The 15,100-nt window shown below is 41.1% G+C and overlaps 1 protein-coding gene across 6 annotated transcripts in view; it reads left to right on the top strand.

The window, feature by feature from the left end:
- The window catches only part of helz (helicase with zinc finger), a 246,256-nt gene that overhangs the window by 84,056 nt on the left and 147,100 nt on the right, over nt 1–15,100 (top strand). For 3 of the 6 annotated variants that reach the window (XM_052033176.1, XM_052033177.1, XM_052033178.1), the window contains 3 exons: nt 4,015–4,145; nt 5,115–5,159; nt 5,255–5,437. In XM_052033176.1, coding sequence (XP_051889136.1) covers nt 4,015–4,145; nt 5,115–5,159; nt 5,255–5,437 — 359 coding nt within the window. The remainder of the gene's footprint in view (nt 1–4,014; nt 4,146–5,114; nt 5,160–5,254; nt 5,438–15,100) is intronic. The other 3 variants (XM_052033179.1, XM_052033181.1, XM_052033180.1) reach the window with 3 other exon arrangements.

The raw sequence follows: 15,100 nt of genomic DNA, 5'->3' as shown, positions 1-15,100 counted from the left end.
TTGAGCTTGTTTTATGACTTTTGAACTTAAAACACCGTGTAAAATGGTTGTTGTATTGCGAGAAATATAGAAACCTCAAATTTGGTGCAAGGGTAGGCAATTTCTGCATTGAGCCTGCTCCATCATTCAATATAATCATTGCTGGCTATCTTGATACCATATTCCTGCCCTCTCGCCATTCCTGTAATGCACCTTGTGTCCAGAAATATATCAGTCTTCTTCAATACATTTGGTAGTTTAGGCTCTGCAGCCTTCTGTTCTAGCAAATTCCACCAGTTCACCCCCCTCAGAGTGAAGAAATTTCTCTTCATCCATATCCTAAATGTCTTGCCTATATCCTGAGACAGTAACTGCTGGTTCAATGCACTCCTGCCAGGGGAAACTTCCTTCTTGCATTCAGCCTGTCGAACTCTGATAAGATTTTGAGAGTTTCAAATAGTTCCCCTCTTGTTCTTCTAAACCCTAGTGTATACAAATCTACTTGATCTAATCTGTCCCTATACGGCAGTCCTTCCTTTCCAGGAACAGGTCTGCAGTCCCTCGATGGCAAATAGATCCTTCCTTAGTTAAGGAGACCAGAATTGTACACACTGCTCCATGTGTGGCCTCAAAAAGGCCCTGTATAATTTTAGTAAGCCATCGTGGCTCTTGTGCTCAAATCATCTTGCTGTGGAGGCTAACATACCATTTGCTATCTGCATGCTTGCATTCAGTGATTGGTCTATAGAAACACCAAACTCTTTGTATATCGCTTAGCAATCTAGCACCATTTAAATAACCACATCATCTTTCTGTTTTTCCTTTTGAAGTCAATAACTTCACAATTATCCAAGTTAAACTGCATCTGCATGTTTTTGCCCACTCCCTCAATCTAAGTTGCCTTGATGTCTCTCTGCATCCTCCTCTGAATTCTTAATCCTACCAAGTTTAGTATCGTCAACAAACTTCAAAATGTAATATTCTGTTCCCTTATCCAAGTCATTGATAGGTATTATGAATGGCTGAGGCCCAAGCACTGGTTACTGCGTGCCACCCTGGAAAAGATGCATTTATTTTTTCACTTTTTTAAATTCTTGCCAATACTTAACCCCACCCCCAAAATAATGCACTTGAATTTTATAAACTAACATTTTAGGTGATATTTTTTCCAAGGCTTTCTGCAGGCAGTACTCGTGTGGGAACATAAATATTAAGTATCTTAATTTTTTTCTGAATACTTAAAATTTTTGTTGCTCTTTTAATATTCCATACCTATAAAATATAACATTACCTGTAGCTAAAAGATTGGTCAGTACATCAATATACTGCTGAATGTGGCATGCAACTCGCCTCTCTTTGTTCTCTGTCCTCCTTCCCATATCCCTTTCTCTAAAAGGAAACACCTTGCCTTTTAGTTTCTCTTGTCAAGTCTTAATGGCATTTGGACCTCTCCTGGTTTGAGGGAATTCGTTATTGGAAATGCATGTGCTGTTATTCAAACATTGGAACATCTACATTTCTTTTTCTACCTGCACCACATAAAAACAAACAGGTGTAACTGTAGGAAGAAGAGACTTTTACTTGGCAGTGAGGATATTCTGTGATGTTTGTAGCATCCCAAATGCCGTCCTGCTGTAGGTTACCTGCAGACAGGTGAAATTATAATTAAAATAAATCATAACTGTTTTTAAGTTCTATTTGGTGCTCAATTCAAACCATTGTTTTGGCTTTTAGTTATTTAACTTGAAAATTGAAGTAATTTCTATGACCTTTCTTAATGTTCAACCTTGTTGTGTCTCAATGTAGAACTGCAAATTTCCCCAGACCTCTCTGTTTTGGTGTTGTGCAGGTTATCTTAGGTTTTCTGCTTTTGACTTTGTGTTTTGACTTTGACTGTTATGTTATTTGCTCAATTCAAACAGGATTGGAAATAGTGGGAATGGAAGAGCTAATTACACCTCCTAGGATGTGAAGAAAAGCATTGTTGAATTACCATCTTTGGTCTCTCTCAAAAATACCTGTGTGTATATGAACATAGAACAGTACAGCACAGAATGGACCCTTTGGCCCACGAAGTTGTGTCGACCTGTATAAACCTACTCCATGATCAATCTAACCCTTCTCTCCTACACAGCCCACAACCCTCCATTTTTCTTACATCCATGTGCATGTGCCTAGCTAACAGTCTCTTAAATGCCTCCAACTGATTTGGAGGTTAGCCATTGAAAGGTTTACTGTTTACTCCCCACATGTCAGCTCCAACCACGCCCCCCCCCCCCCCCCCCCCCCCCCCCGACAAACAGAACAGTGATAGAGTTCCCTTGGTCTGCACCTTTCACCCACCAGTCTCCTCATCCAACACATCATCCTCTGCCATTTCTGCCAGCTACCAAGTGATCCCATCACCAGTCACATCTTCCCCTCTCCTTCCCACTTTCCACAGGGACCATTTTCTTCATGACTCCTTAGTCCACTCATCCCTCCCTCTCACCTGGTACTTTACCTTGCAACCATAGGATGGGTAGCACCAGTCCCTTCATCTCCTCTCTCACCATCATCCAGGGACATAAACAGCTCTTCCAAGTGAGGCAGAGATTCACCTGCCCTTCTTCCAACCTGGTCAACTGTGTTTGTTGCTTGTGATTTAGCTTCTTCTAACCTGAGTCCTTATGGCACTTTTTTTATTTTAGTTCTCCATAATTTGTAATATTTTGCCTTTTGCACAGCAAGGTCAATGTGGTTTCATTGCTTCTGGATTAGGGAAAGGTAAACTGGCCTCTGTTCTCACTAATGTTTGGACATTGGGCAAAGGAAGAATCTCAGGCTTAATGGTTAACTCTCATAAGCAATTAGCTGCTGACTCTCACCAATCAGGTGCACCCTTGAATAAAAGGAATTTAGGCAAGTTTCCAGAGGTTAACTGTGGAGTCACTCCACACCCAAGTTTCATCTTCGCTTGAAAGGAAATGTGAGAAAATGTGCATAGCAGATTAATTTGTCATAACATACTTTTTGGCAGTCAGTGCAAGAGTTGTTGTGTGCACAAGTGGAGACACCTATATTTTGGGGGGGGGGGGGGCGCGGAGAAGCAAAGATGAATTTAAATCAAGAAACATCACACAAAGACATTACCTTCACTAATTAATGTAGGAGTTGATAACTCATCCTCTGACCTGCCCAATTGTAGGTGGGCAGATTTTACCTGAACAAATACAAACATATTGGAAGAAGTGGGAAAAGAAAGATATGGAAAGTTTGTTTTTTTTTACCGAATTTTACAAGTTAAATGTAAATTATAAGCTTTGTATCAGGCCTTAAAAGGAAGATAACTTTTTATAGGGTCCTTTTATGCACTAGGAAGGACAAACCTTTAAGACTAGCATAGATTGCAAGGTCAGAAGATACTGGCATAGAAAAAGCAGATCAAAATCTGCATATTTGTAGAGCACTCAATATCAGCACCAGGCAGTGGTGCAACTATCATTGAAGTTTGAGATTCCAGCCGTGTGACTGTGATTCAAAAATGTAGTGGAAGAAAATTGAACTGGATATATTTGTTTGCTTAATATATTGGTTTCAGTCAAGAATTTTATATAAGTAACTATTATCTTAATTTTGTTTAGAAATCTGTTTCTGTTTGCCTGCATGAGGTGTTTTGAAAAAATCATTTCAGTTGCTCTTTTTTGGGTTCCAGCTTCTCCAGCTAATGAGAAGCTGCTTGTAGAGGAAATGTCAGCCATTTCATACTTGGTACTCTTTTCATCATGTGTACGGTTGAAACCATTCTTTACTAACAGGAGGTACTTCAAAACAGATATAATTCTTGAACTGATTTTTGAAGTTCTGTACTAATAATACCCTGTTAGTTCCTTTAAATTTAAACATTATAAAAGTGAAATACGTACAAATCTTTTCTATTTAAAGTCTTTAGCTTTATCTTTGTGAAGATCACAATTATACTCAGCATTACATAGGTATTTATCTTGCTATTGAACATATTTTTGAACCACTGACAACTACCTTATTAATTCATAGGTTGAACTTCAGTTTCAACTCAATCGCTTGCCCCTCTGTGAAATGCATTATGCCCTGGACAGAATCAAGGACAACAGTATTCTCTTTCCAGATGTCTGCATGTTTCCCACTATTCCCTGGAGCCCCATCAGGTATGCTGTGCCAACAAGCTGACAGTTGAGAATGTGGCATTAATATTACATCAGTCATGCCGCTCACCACAGATGGCTTTATTGAAGCTGGCATATAGATTTGGGCACATTTCCTAGCCCTCCTTCAGCTGTGTTTTCAAAAACATAAGGTTGGATTGACCATTCTGTCAGAGAGAGAAAAGCAGGTTGGAAAATTTGCATTCATGTATATTCATGCACAAAATTCAGTAAAACATAGTTAACCTGTTGATTGGGAGTAATAATTCATGTGAGATTAACAGCATGTAACTGATTTTCATAGTTTTTAAAATTAGAAACTTTTTTATTTCAGTTTTACAAAAAGCTCTGGATTGACGGTATGTTCTTAAGGAAAACGTGAAACATTCATGTAATTGCATTCCTAAATCCAGCAGTGTTTTTCCTTTACGGATGTGTCAACATATTGTGTGTAATTTCTCTTTGCAAATAGTTACTCAGAATAGGATTTTGTGTATCAATTCCCTCAATGTCTTCTGTTTCAACTCCAGATATAATGATAAACATATTTTATTAAAGACCTGTCTGTGGTTACAGTGCTGAAGGAGCAGTAGACTTGCTAATTATACAGTGTTAATAGAATAATTGCACTTGTCAAGCTGGCTAAAATTGTGGATATTTGGATCAATGGGAAGTGTTCAGTTTGTCCTTTTTAACTGGAGAAGTTCTAAATGGTTGATGTGGTGTCCCTTGCCCATATATGAATGGTCCTCCTATACTGTATGTCCAACTTACTATAAAATATTGGAAACTTTTACAAAAAGAGTCTAGGTTCACTTTTGTCCTGTTTCTTGTGAATCCATGTATCATTAGTTCCATGCAACATGCTCAATGGAACATGTGTAAATCTATGAAAGAGGATTAGTTAATATTCCATGCTACTGATTTTCCACAGTTAACCATAGTATTTACTTTTTGGGTTTTTTTTTCCAGATGGGCAATATCTCTACAACGTCATTTGGATGTTGTAAATTTTAGGTATAATATCTTTTATTGAAAAATCTATATCCTAACATTTTGGCATCAAGAGTATCATGAGTTGCAAATAGTTGTTTTGTTTTGTCCTACTGGAGTAGACAATGGGACGAGCAGTTGGATCCCCGGCTGAATACTAAACAGAAGGAGGCTATTCTGGCAATCACAACTCCACTTTCCATCCACCTTCCTCCTGTTCTCATCATTGGACCCTATGGAACTGGGAAAACATTCACGTTAGCACAGGCAGTCAAGCACATACTAAAACAACAGGACACAAGGTAAGATTTCTAGTGCAATTATTTTAACCTTATGTTCCTTTTAAAGAAATTTTTTCTCGATGAGTAGCAACAATGGATGGGTTCATCTGTATAAGATTTGAAGTGCCTCATCAATCACTGGAGGAAATTCCCCTGGAATTAGCTGAACAGTACAGGTCAAGGAATTCCTAAATTTAATCCTTGCTCTGTGCTAGCCATAACTGAGGCAGTGGAAGTAATGCTGGTTTTGGAGGTGGACAGAGAACAATTGACCAGCACTCAACAAGTGACATCACAACAGACTTCAATACCATCAGTACCATTTTCACTCATTTCCAAGATTTCCATTAATTGCTTCGTAGTCAGTCTTTCCACTGCCAATATATTTCCTCATCTTAGAAATCATCTCCAAAAAAGGCGTGTGTTGAAGTTTGAACATTGAAAATTAACATTCCTCATTTCTTTGCGCTCTGCTTTCTACCTCATTTATTTGGTGGTTGCTCCAATTCAGAAAGCACATATCGACCCCACAAATCCAAATGTTAGTCATCTCAGGCTGTTTGTTCAAACCCAAAACTTCAGGCTTTTCACCCTGGCCAATATTCAAACTCTTCGCCTGCCTTTCCATTCCAAACTGAATTGCTGGCATGTGAAATTATATGTGTGAAACATAATGGCAAACTACTCAACAAGTTGGCAGTGGAAAGAGTGATTATGAAGGCAAACCTATAGCAGTTAATGGAAATTGTTGAATAATTAGAATTCAATTTGATCCATCTGGCTGGCATTGGAATTCAAACATAAAATGGATGACTACTTCATTTCTCAATTAATTTTCTCTCCAAATGCCAGTGTGAATTCTGTCTCAAATTTGTGAATTCTGTCTTAAATTTGCTCATGTTACTCAGTGCAATCACCTCCTTGGGGCAACCCATTAAAAATAGTTACCATTCTTTGTGAATTGGTTGCATATCCTAGTTAGTCCAAATTCCCTCTGAGCTTTGTTTCATGCCAGGACTAGAGGGCCTGATTTATAGGGAGAGATTGGCCAGGCTAGGTCTTTATTTCTTGGAACGTAGGAGAATGAGGGCGGCCTTATAGAAGTGTTTAAAATTATGCGAGGCATAGAAAAGGTGGGCAGAAACAGTTTTTTCCCCAGGGTAGGGGAATCTAAAATGTGGGGGCATAGGTTTAGGGTGAGAAGGGAGAGATTTAAAAAGGACTTGAGGGTTAACTTTTTCATGCAGAGGGTGGTGAGTAGATGGAATGAGTTGCCAGAGGAAGTGGTTGAGGCAGGTACAATAGTATCATTTAAGATAGGTATATGGAGGGGCAGGGCTTGGAGGAATATGGGCCGAATGCAGGCAATTGGGACTAGCTGGGTGGGCACTGTGGTCAGCATGGACTGGTTGGGCTGAAGGGTCTGTATCTGTGCTGTATTGCTCTACGACTCATTGCTGTTTTGGGATCCATAATAAGTGTTTTCTCAGGGTTCAGCTTGACAATGTGTGCATTAGTCTTCAATACCCTTTTGACAGAAAGGAAGCAGAACTGTTGTTATGCCTCTTATTTCCTAACCTGCTTCACAGCCAATTTGTTGCTTTTTGATGGGGTAGATGGTGCTTGACCAAGTGAATGAATTATTTGAGATATGTGTGATCCTTGCACTGTTTGTGCCTGGCCTCTGCATGCTCCTATTGTAAAGATTCAAGTGCCTTTTTGGTTGCTCCTTCTCCATTTCAAGTGGTCGCTAGCTGGAGTTTCCTGTGAGTTTGTCAAGATCTTCCATTTTTTTCTAAGGAGATTGACGAAAGGAAATGAAGAACATGGAATTAGAGCAGGGAAGTGGCATTGAGGTAAAAGATCAGTCATGATCTTCTAGCGATTTATGTCCTTAATATCCATGAAGTGGGTTTTCCCTATCCTCCCTGAAATTGTGGAATCTGATATCAGATGGGCAGAGGATTTAGATATCCCACCCAACCCCCCCCCCCCCCCCACCGTCAACTGGACATGACTGGAACCTTGAAGCTGGGGATGTGGACATTGAAGTGCTGTTCATTTACTGATGTGTTCATTCATTGTACTAGTGGATTTATAGGATTTTGTGGAGACAGCATTGTTGCTTCAGTACCTACTTTAGGTTGTCCATGTCTCTGCAGCACACAGATTACTGGTTTTCACTGGGCCATGAGTCTGATGTCAGGCTTGAAGATTTTTCCTCAGTTGGCTGGAGGTGATGGTGAATTTCATCACTGATGTCTGCTTTCACTGAGAACCGACTCCAGATATTGAAAGTGATGTATATTTTCTTGGGTCTCATCGTGGATGTTGATTGTTAGGGGTGGAGGTATTGGTTTATTATTGTCACTTGTACCGAGATACGGTGAAAAACTTGTCTTGCAAACTGATCGTACAGGTCAATTCATTACACAGTGCAGTTACATTGAGTCAGTACAGAGTTCGTTGATGTAGTACAGGTAAAAACAATAACAGTACAAAGTGTCACAGCTACAGAGAAAGTGCAGTGCAATAAGGTGCAAGGTCACAACAAGGTAGATCGTGAGGTCAGAGTCCATTCATTGTATAAGGGAACCGTTCAATAATCTTATTGCAGTGGGGTAGAAGCTGTCCTTAAGTCCGGTGGTACATGCCCTCAGGCTCCTGTATCTTCTACCCGATGGAAAAGGAGAGAAGAGAGAATGTCCTGGGTGGGAGGGGTCTTTGATTATGCTGGCTGCTTCACCAAGACAATGAGAGGTAAAGACAGAGTCCAAGGAGGGGAGGCTGGTGTCTGTGATGCGCTGGGCTGTGTCCACAACTCTCTGCAGTTTCTTGCGGTCCTGGGCAGAGCAGTTGTCATACCAAGCCGTGATACATCCAGATAGGATGCTTTCTGTGGTGCATTTGTGAATGTTGGTGAGAGTCAAAGGGGACAGACCAAATTTCTTTAGCCTCTTGAGGAAGTAGAGGCACTGGTGAGCTTTCTTGGCTGTGGCATCTACATGACTTGACCAGGACAGGCTGTTGGCGATGTTCACTCCCAGGAACTTGAAGCTCTCAACCCTCTCGACCTCAGCACCATTGATGTAGACAGGTGCATGTACACTGCCCCCTCTCCTGAAGTCAATGACTAGTTCTTTTGTTTTGTTGACGTTGAGGGAAAAGTTGTTTTCATGACACCATGCCACTAAGCTCTCTATCTCCTTCCTGTACTCCGACTCATCGCTGTTTGAGATACGGCCTACAACGGTGGTATCATTGGCAAACTTGTAGATGGAGTTAGAGCAGAATCGGCCACACAGTCATGAGTGTATAGGGAGTAGAGGGCTGAGGACGCAGCCTTGTGGGCCACCAGTGTTGAGAATAATCATGCCGGAGGTATTGCTTCTTATCCTCACTGATTGCAGTCTGTTTGTTAGAAAGTCAAGGATCCATTTACAGAGGGAGATGTTGAGTCCTAGGTCTTGGAGTTTGATGACAAGCTTGCTTGGTATTATTGTATTGAAGGCAGAGCTGTAGTCAGTAAACAATAGTCTAACGTAGGTGTCTTTACTGTCCAGATGCTCCAGGGCTGAGTGTAGGGGAAGGGAGATGGCATCCGCTATAGACCTGTTCCAACGATAGGCGAGTTGCAATGGGTCCAGGTTGTCTGGGAGGCTGGAGTTGATGCAAGCCATGACCAACCTCTTGAAGCACTTCAAGACGGTGGATGTCAGAGTCATTGGTTGGTAGTCATTGAGGCATATTAACTTGCTTTTTTTCGGTACCGGGATTATAGTGGCCTTCTTAAAACAGGTGGGAACCTGAGATTGAAGCAGGGAGAGGTTCAATATGTCCGCAAATACTTCTGCCAGCTGATCAGCACAAGATCTAAGCACACGGCCAGGGACACCATCTGGGCCAGGTGCTTTCCTCGTGTTCACTCTCCAGAAGACTGATCTTACGTCCTTCAGTGTGATGACAGGTTGAGCTGCATTGGAGGCTGTCAGGGTGGATGGTGACAATCCACTTACCTTCTGTTCAATATGTGCATAGAATGTGTTAAGTTCATCAGGAAGGAATGCGCTGTTGTTAACTATGCAGCCTGACTTTGTCTTGTAGCCTGTTATGGCATGTAAGCCCTGCCATAACTGATGGCTGGTCAGGGACTCTATTTTGAGTCGGTATGTATTTTGAGTTGAGATATGTAGTGGAGGCAGATTGATCGAGCATCTCTATTTTCCAAATGTTTAGTTTGAGGCCCATCCCTTCTTATGCTTCAATGAAGGAGTCAGAAATGACCTTGAACTTAACCTCTATGCATGTACACAAGTCCCAACAGCATGCTGCAAACTGGTGATTGAGATTGGGGTAATTTTGGTTGTGGAGTAGAAACGTTGATGGTTAAGCTGATTCCCAGTTGTCCTGGAGCTTAGTTCCATTTTGGTAAGAAGCTTGTTGGTGATGAGGTGCAGTATTGCAGTGAGGCAGATTGAGATGGAAGATTGGTGCAATAAAGCAATCCAGCTTGACCCTTCACTGGGACTGGCTCTGTGGTGTTCCATTTGGTTAGGATGATGGTTTGCATACTATTATTGAAGCAGAAGTTGGATGAATTTCTGAGTTCAGTCAAAATTGAGAAGGATTCTCTTTAATCCCTTGTGATGGTTTCTAGGGCTTTTGTGAGATCAAAAAAGGCTACATATTATATTTGGTACCGCTGTCTACATCTTTCTATGACTTTTTATATGGTGAATACCATTTCCATTGTATCACAAATATAGAAATAAATGAGTAGTTAATAAACTTTATTAGTTGAGGGTGAATGTTGGCTAGGAATAAATAAATATTTAAAACAAAAAAGCCATAGCTGACTACTTAGATGCCAGTGTGGTAGCTGTAATGAAACAGTTTGGTGCAGCTAGTTCTTTTAACCAAACCTTCAGCACACCAGGCAGGATGCAGTCAGGCTCCATGGCCTTCACTGTTTCTTTTGTACCCGGCCATTTCTGGATGGAACCAAAGAGCATTTGCTGCAACAATCCACAAGGAATAGGTGGAGAGCTGTGATGTAGGAAAATTGTTCTTAATTTCCCCAGCATGCAAACGATGGACCAAATAGCCTCCTTGTATGTTAAAAATTTCTGTCATTCTGTGAGATTGGGAGAACTGTTTTTGAATAGCGGCATGGGATCTTTGACAGGCAAGGCACAACTGCTTCCTTGTAATGTCTGATTTTGTTAGCCTTAAGTTGTATATTTCTGCTAAGCTGTCACTGGCCCTTCACTTAATCTTTTCTCATTCACATAATAACTGACCATCTATGTATTTTTGCAATGATCCACTTTCATATGCAAATACACTTTGCAAAGAAAATGCAGGTATTTTTGATTATGGGGGAATATGGGAGTTAGCTGATGCTTAAAACTAAATGTTAATGCTTCACTCTGGATTGTGATATTGAGTTGTTTGCAATGTGGATGATATAGGCAAAAAGGATGAGGAATTGATGGAAATCATTTGATATCTGAGATGGGCTGAAGTAGGGCTTGGTGTCTTATAATTTGGTCTTATTCAAGGTGTTTTCCTTATGTTCAAACAAAAATATGTATCGTACAAGTGATTAACATCTTTCACATCCAGTTCTGTTTTCAGTGCCAAAGGTTGTAGTCTGTGTGAAATCTTTCTCTTTGCCTTTCTCTTTCTCCCATTATTTCAGTTACTCCCCTGCATTTTACATCACTGTTTGTTTAATCTTTGCATCTCAAATCCCAGTGATCTATCATACCAGCTTAATGTAAGGCTGCCTCTCCATTAAACCAACAGATGAGTTCAATTGTTGGTGCATTGATGAGAATAGACTGGTTTTGGATGCACATTTGAGGCTGTGGATATTACGTAGCAGTCATTTTAGAGGAGTTAATCAGTTGTCTTGTGCACCAGATCGGGGATTGTTGCAGCTTGAAATTGATCAAATCATCCTGACAGTTTTACTGCTATCGTGTACCTCTGCTCTGATATCTGGTTACAGTTTGCATAAGAAACCAGTTTTGTGAATTTTGCAACTGGGCATCAAATACCCCGACCAACACAAACCATGCAACAGATGAATGCAACTGGACTCTTTTTAATTGAGGTCAAAATTCCAGTTAAATTGAGCAGATAACTTTGTCACCAACCCTGTCACTTGATGTCATTGTTGTGTTGTAAGCAGTGCAAGCGCAAGTGGTCAAGTCAATTCATGTGACAGTTGTAGCTGATTCATTTAGTCGTGGTGAGGACTAGCATTAAGACTACCTACACGTAGCAGCAGAGTGTTACTTGACTGACACTGCCTCAGCTCACCTGCTGCTGAATTCCTCACCTTTTGCCTTTGTTCTGGACTTGACTAATTCAACTTGTTTTGGTCAGCTCATGCAATCTATCTTAAAACTTTTGCAGCCTGTGTACCAACTTGTTCACCCGTCCCTGTGTTTGATGAACTGCACTTGTGTCTGGTCTGGCAACATTTCTGTTTTAAAGTTGGATCTTTGTTACAATCCTTGTATGGTCTTGCCATCAGTAATATTGGGCTCCACAAACTCCTGAATTCTCCTAGAATCTGGTCTCTTAAGCATTACTGATTTTACCCTGCTCCCCATTATTGATTGAGGATTAAAAAAAACTGTAGTTGCCAAAAATTTAAAATGAAATTGCTGAAAACACTCGGCATGTCAGGGAGCATTTGTAGAAAGAGAAGCAGTTAATGTTTCTGGTCGGGGCCCCTTTGTCAGAATGATTGGTGAATTCAGCTATTGTGGCCTTGAAACTCTAAAATCCCATCCCAAAGCCTCTTTGTCTCCACCTCTTTCCCCTCCAGAATGCTCCTCTAAAAACATCTATTTCTTTGCCCATCTTTTGGTCACTTTCCATAAAATCTCCATTTGTGCCTCAGTGGCAAATTCTGTTGGTATTTCTGTGAAGAGCCTGAGACACTTGCCTGCATTTGAGGTGCTGTGTAAACTGAACTAGTTATAGAGAATGAGAATTGGAAAAACTGGAAATCTGAAAGAGTTAATATTTCAGGTTACAGATCCTTCATCAGAACTCAAAGTTAGGAAATAAGGCATGTTGTTTGTTTCTGTCTAACTGGCTTCCTTCATCTCTCCCTCCATCTAACCAACTCCAGATGGATCAGCTATGATTGGCTAGACAGCAATTGTACCACCTGATCATTCTGTCACTAACATTCCATTTGTTCTTCACACCCCTCTTCCCCTTTACACCTCAGACTAATTTGATTTCTCTCTTTCCCAGTTCAGATGAAGGGTTTTTGACCTGAACCCTCAACTATGTCTTTTGACAGATTCTGCTACACCAGCTGGGTATCTCCAGCACTTTTTTTTTATTATAGAGAGAGCTTCTGAGAGAGAATCTGATCCTGGTGGCAAAATTTGCATATTACCTTAAGTGTCATGAAGACGCAAGGGACTGCAGACGCTGGAATCTGGAGCAAAAAAAATAAATTGCTGGAAGAACTCAGCAGGTCATCAGCATCTGTGGAAACAAAGGGATGGTCAATGTTTGGGATCGAGACCCTGCATCAGGACTGAGAGTAGAGAGAGGCTATAGCCAGTATATAGGAGGGGCGAGGCAGGCTGGTAGGTGATGGGTGGAACCAGATAAGGGAGGATGATGGGAGATGGGCCCAGGTGGGGAAGGGGAGAGGAAAGATGCACTGAGGGCGAAGAAACCCCAGTAAAGAGCTGTGTGGGTAATGGGCAGATGGGGAGGATGATGAGTCTCAGTGATGAGAGGGAAGGGATGGAAAAGGTGAAAAAGGGAGAGAGACTCTGGGTGGACTGATGGGAAAGGAACACACCTGTGTTATGTTACTCATGAAAGATCAGAGTATGACTCGATGGCCATGAGAAAAGTAGCTGGGTAAACATCTTAATGCAGTTGTGAATGTTAGGCATAGTATAGTCAAATACTGTATATATTTCCACTATGGTGCAGATACTGCTATCCTTTCTCATTCTTGGCCATGGTTGCCTGCGTTCAAATGCTAAGATTTATTTTTGAATTACCCTTTAATATTTAAAACATAATCAGTCCTGAAGAAGGGTCCTGACCCAAAATGTTGACCGCCTGCTTTTCTGCACAGATGCTGCCTGCCCTACTGAGTTCCTCCAGCATCATCGTGTTTTTTGTCTGGAGTCCAGCACCGGCAGTCCTTTGTTTCTCTAACATAATCAGCTAATCCATCTTAAGTGTGTTTTTTTTTTGTAACACTGAGTTTTATAAAAAGAATCATAGAATCATCATAGCACAGGAAGAGGTCACTGGGCCTATCAAGTCCATGCTGACTCTTTGTAGAGTAATATATTCAGTCCCATTCCCTCACTCTTTCCCATAGCCCTGCAAGTTATTTTCCCTGAAATACTAATCCATTCTGTGATTTGATGAATCCCCTTTCCATTTATCACAATGCAGGGTTTCAACCTGAAACAGTTCCTCTCATAGATGCTGTTCGACCTGCTGACTTCCTCCAGCAGATTAATTTTTGCTTCCTTTCCACTTCACTATTGTTTTTCCATTGTATCGGTTGCAGACGATACCAAGATTGGTGGAGTTGTGAATAGTGTAGAAGACTGGTGACTGATACAACATGATATAGATCAGTTGCAGACGTGGGCAGAGAAATGGCAGATGGAGTTTAATGCGGATAAATGTGAGATGTTGCACCTTGGTAGGACTAATGTCAAGAGGCAGTACACTCTTAAGGGCAAGACCATTAACAGTGTTGAAGAGCAGAGAGACCTTGAGGTGCAGGTTCATAGATCATTGAAAGTGGCTACACAGGTAGATAGGGTGGTTAAGAAGGCTTATGGAATGCTTGCTTTCATTAATTGAGGTATTGAGTATAGGAGTCAAGAAGTTATGATGCATCTCCATAGAACTCTGGTTAGGCCGCATTTAGAGTATTGCGTGCAATTATGGTCACCTCACTATAGGAAGGATGTTGAGAATTTAGAGAGGGTGCAGAGGTGGTTTACTAGGATGCTGCCTGGATTAGAGGGCATGTGCTATCAGGAGAGGCTGGACAAACTTGGGCTCTTTTCTCTGGAGCGACGGAGGCTGACAAGTGATCTATTGGAAATTATGAGGGGCATAGATAGGATGGACAAGCAATATCTTTTTCCCATTATTGAGTGATCCAATACCAGAGGGCGTGCATTTAAGGTGAGGAGGTAGATTCAGAAGAACGTGAGGAGTAAGTTTTTTTTACTCAGAGTGGTGGATGCCTGGAATGCGTTGTCTGATAGGGTGGTGGGGGCAATTTCGTTGGGGACTTTTAGGAGGGGCTTGGATGGGCACATGAATGAGTCGAAAATGGAGGGATATGGGCACTCTATAGGTAGGAGGGATTAGCTATGTCAGCACAACATTGTGGGCTGAAGGGCCTGTTCTGTGCTATACTGTTCTATGTTCACAGTCTGAACTTAACCCATTGTTTGCACAAAGGTTTTTCAAATTCCCTCTATACCTTTTGTGCATCACCAGTGGGAACAACTTCTCTCCAATTACTCTATCTAAACCCCTCAAGATCTTGCACGTGATTTGGAAAATTCATTGTTGGGTTTTGTCTTATAAGTTAGGCTGGAAATTCCAAGAAGTTTCAGAAAGAAACCAAAACTGTGCAGATAAATACATTTTCAG

The sequence above is a fragment of the Pristis pectinata genome, chromosome 18 (assembly GCF_009764475.1).
Source record: "Pristis pectinata isolate sPriPec2 chromosome 18, sPriPec2.1.pri, whole genome shotgun sequence".
NCBI classification, from domain to species: domain Eukaryota; kingdom Metazoa; phylum Chordata; class Chondrichthyes; order Rhinopristiformes; family Pristidae; genus Pristis; species Pristis pectinata.
This window is presented reverse-complemented; position numbering and strand designations above follow the sequence as displayed.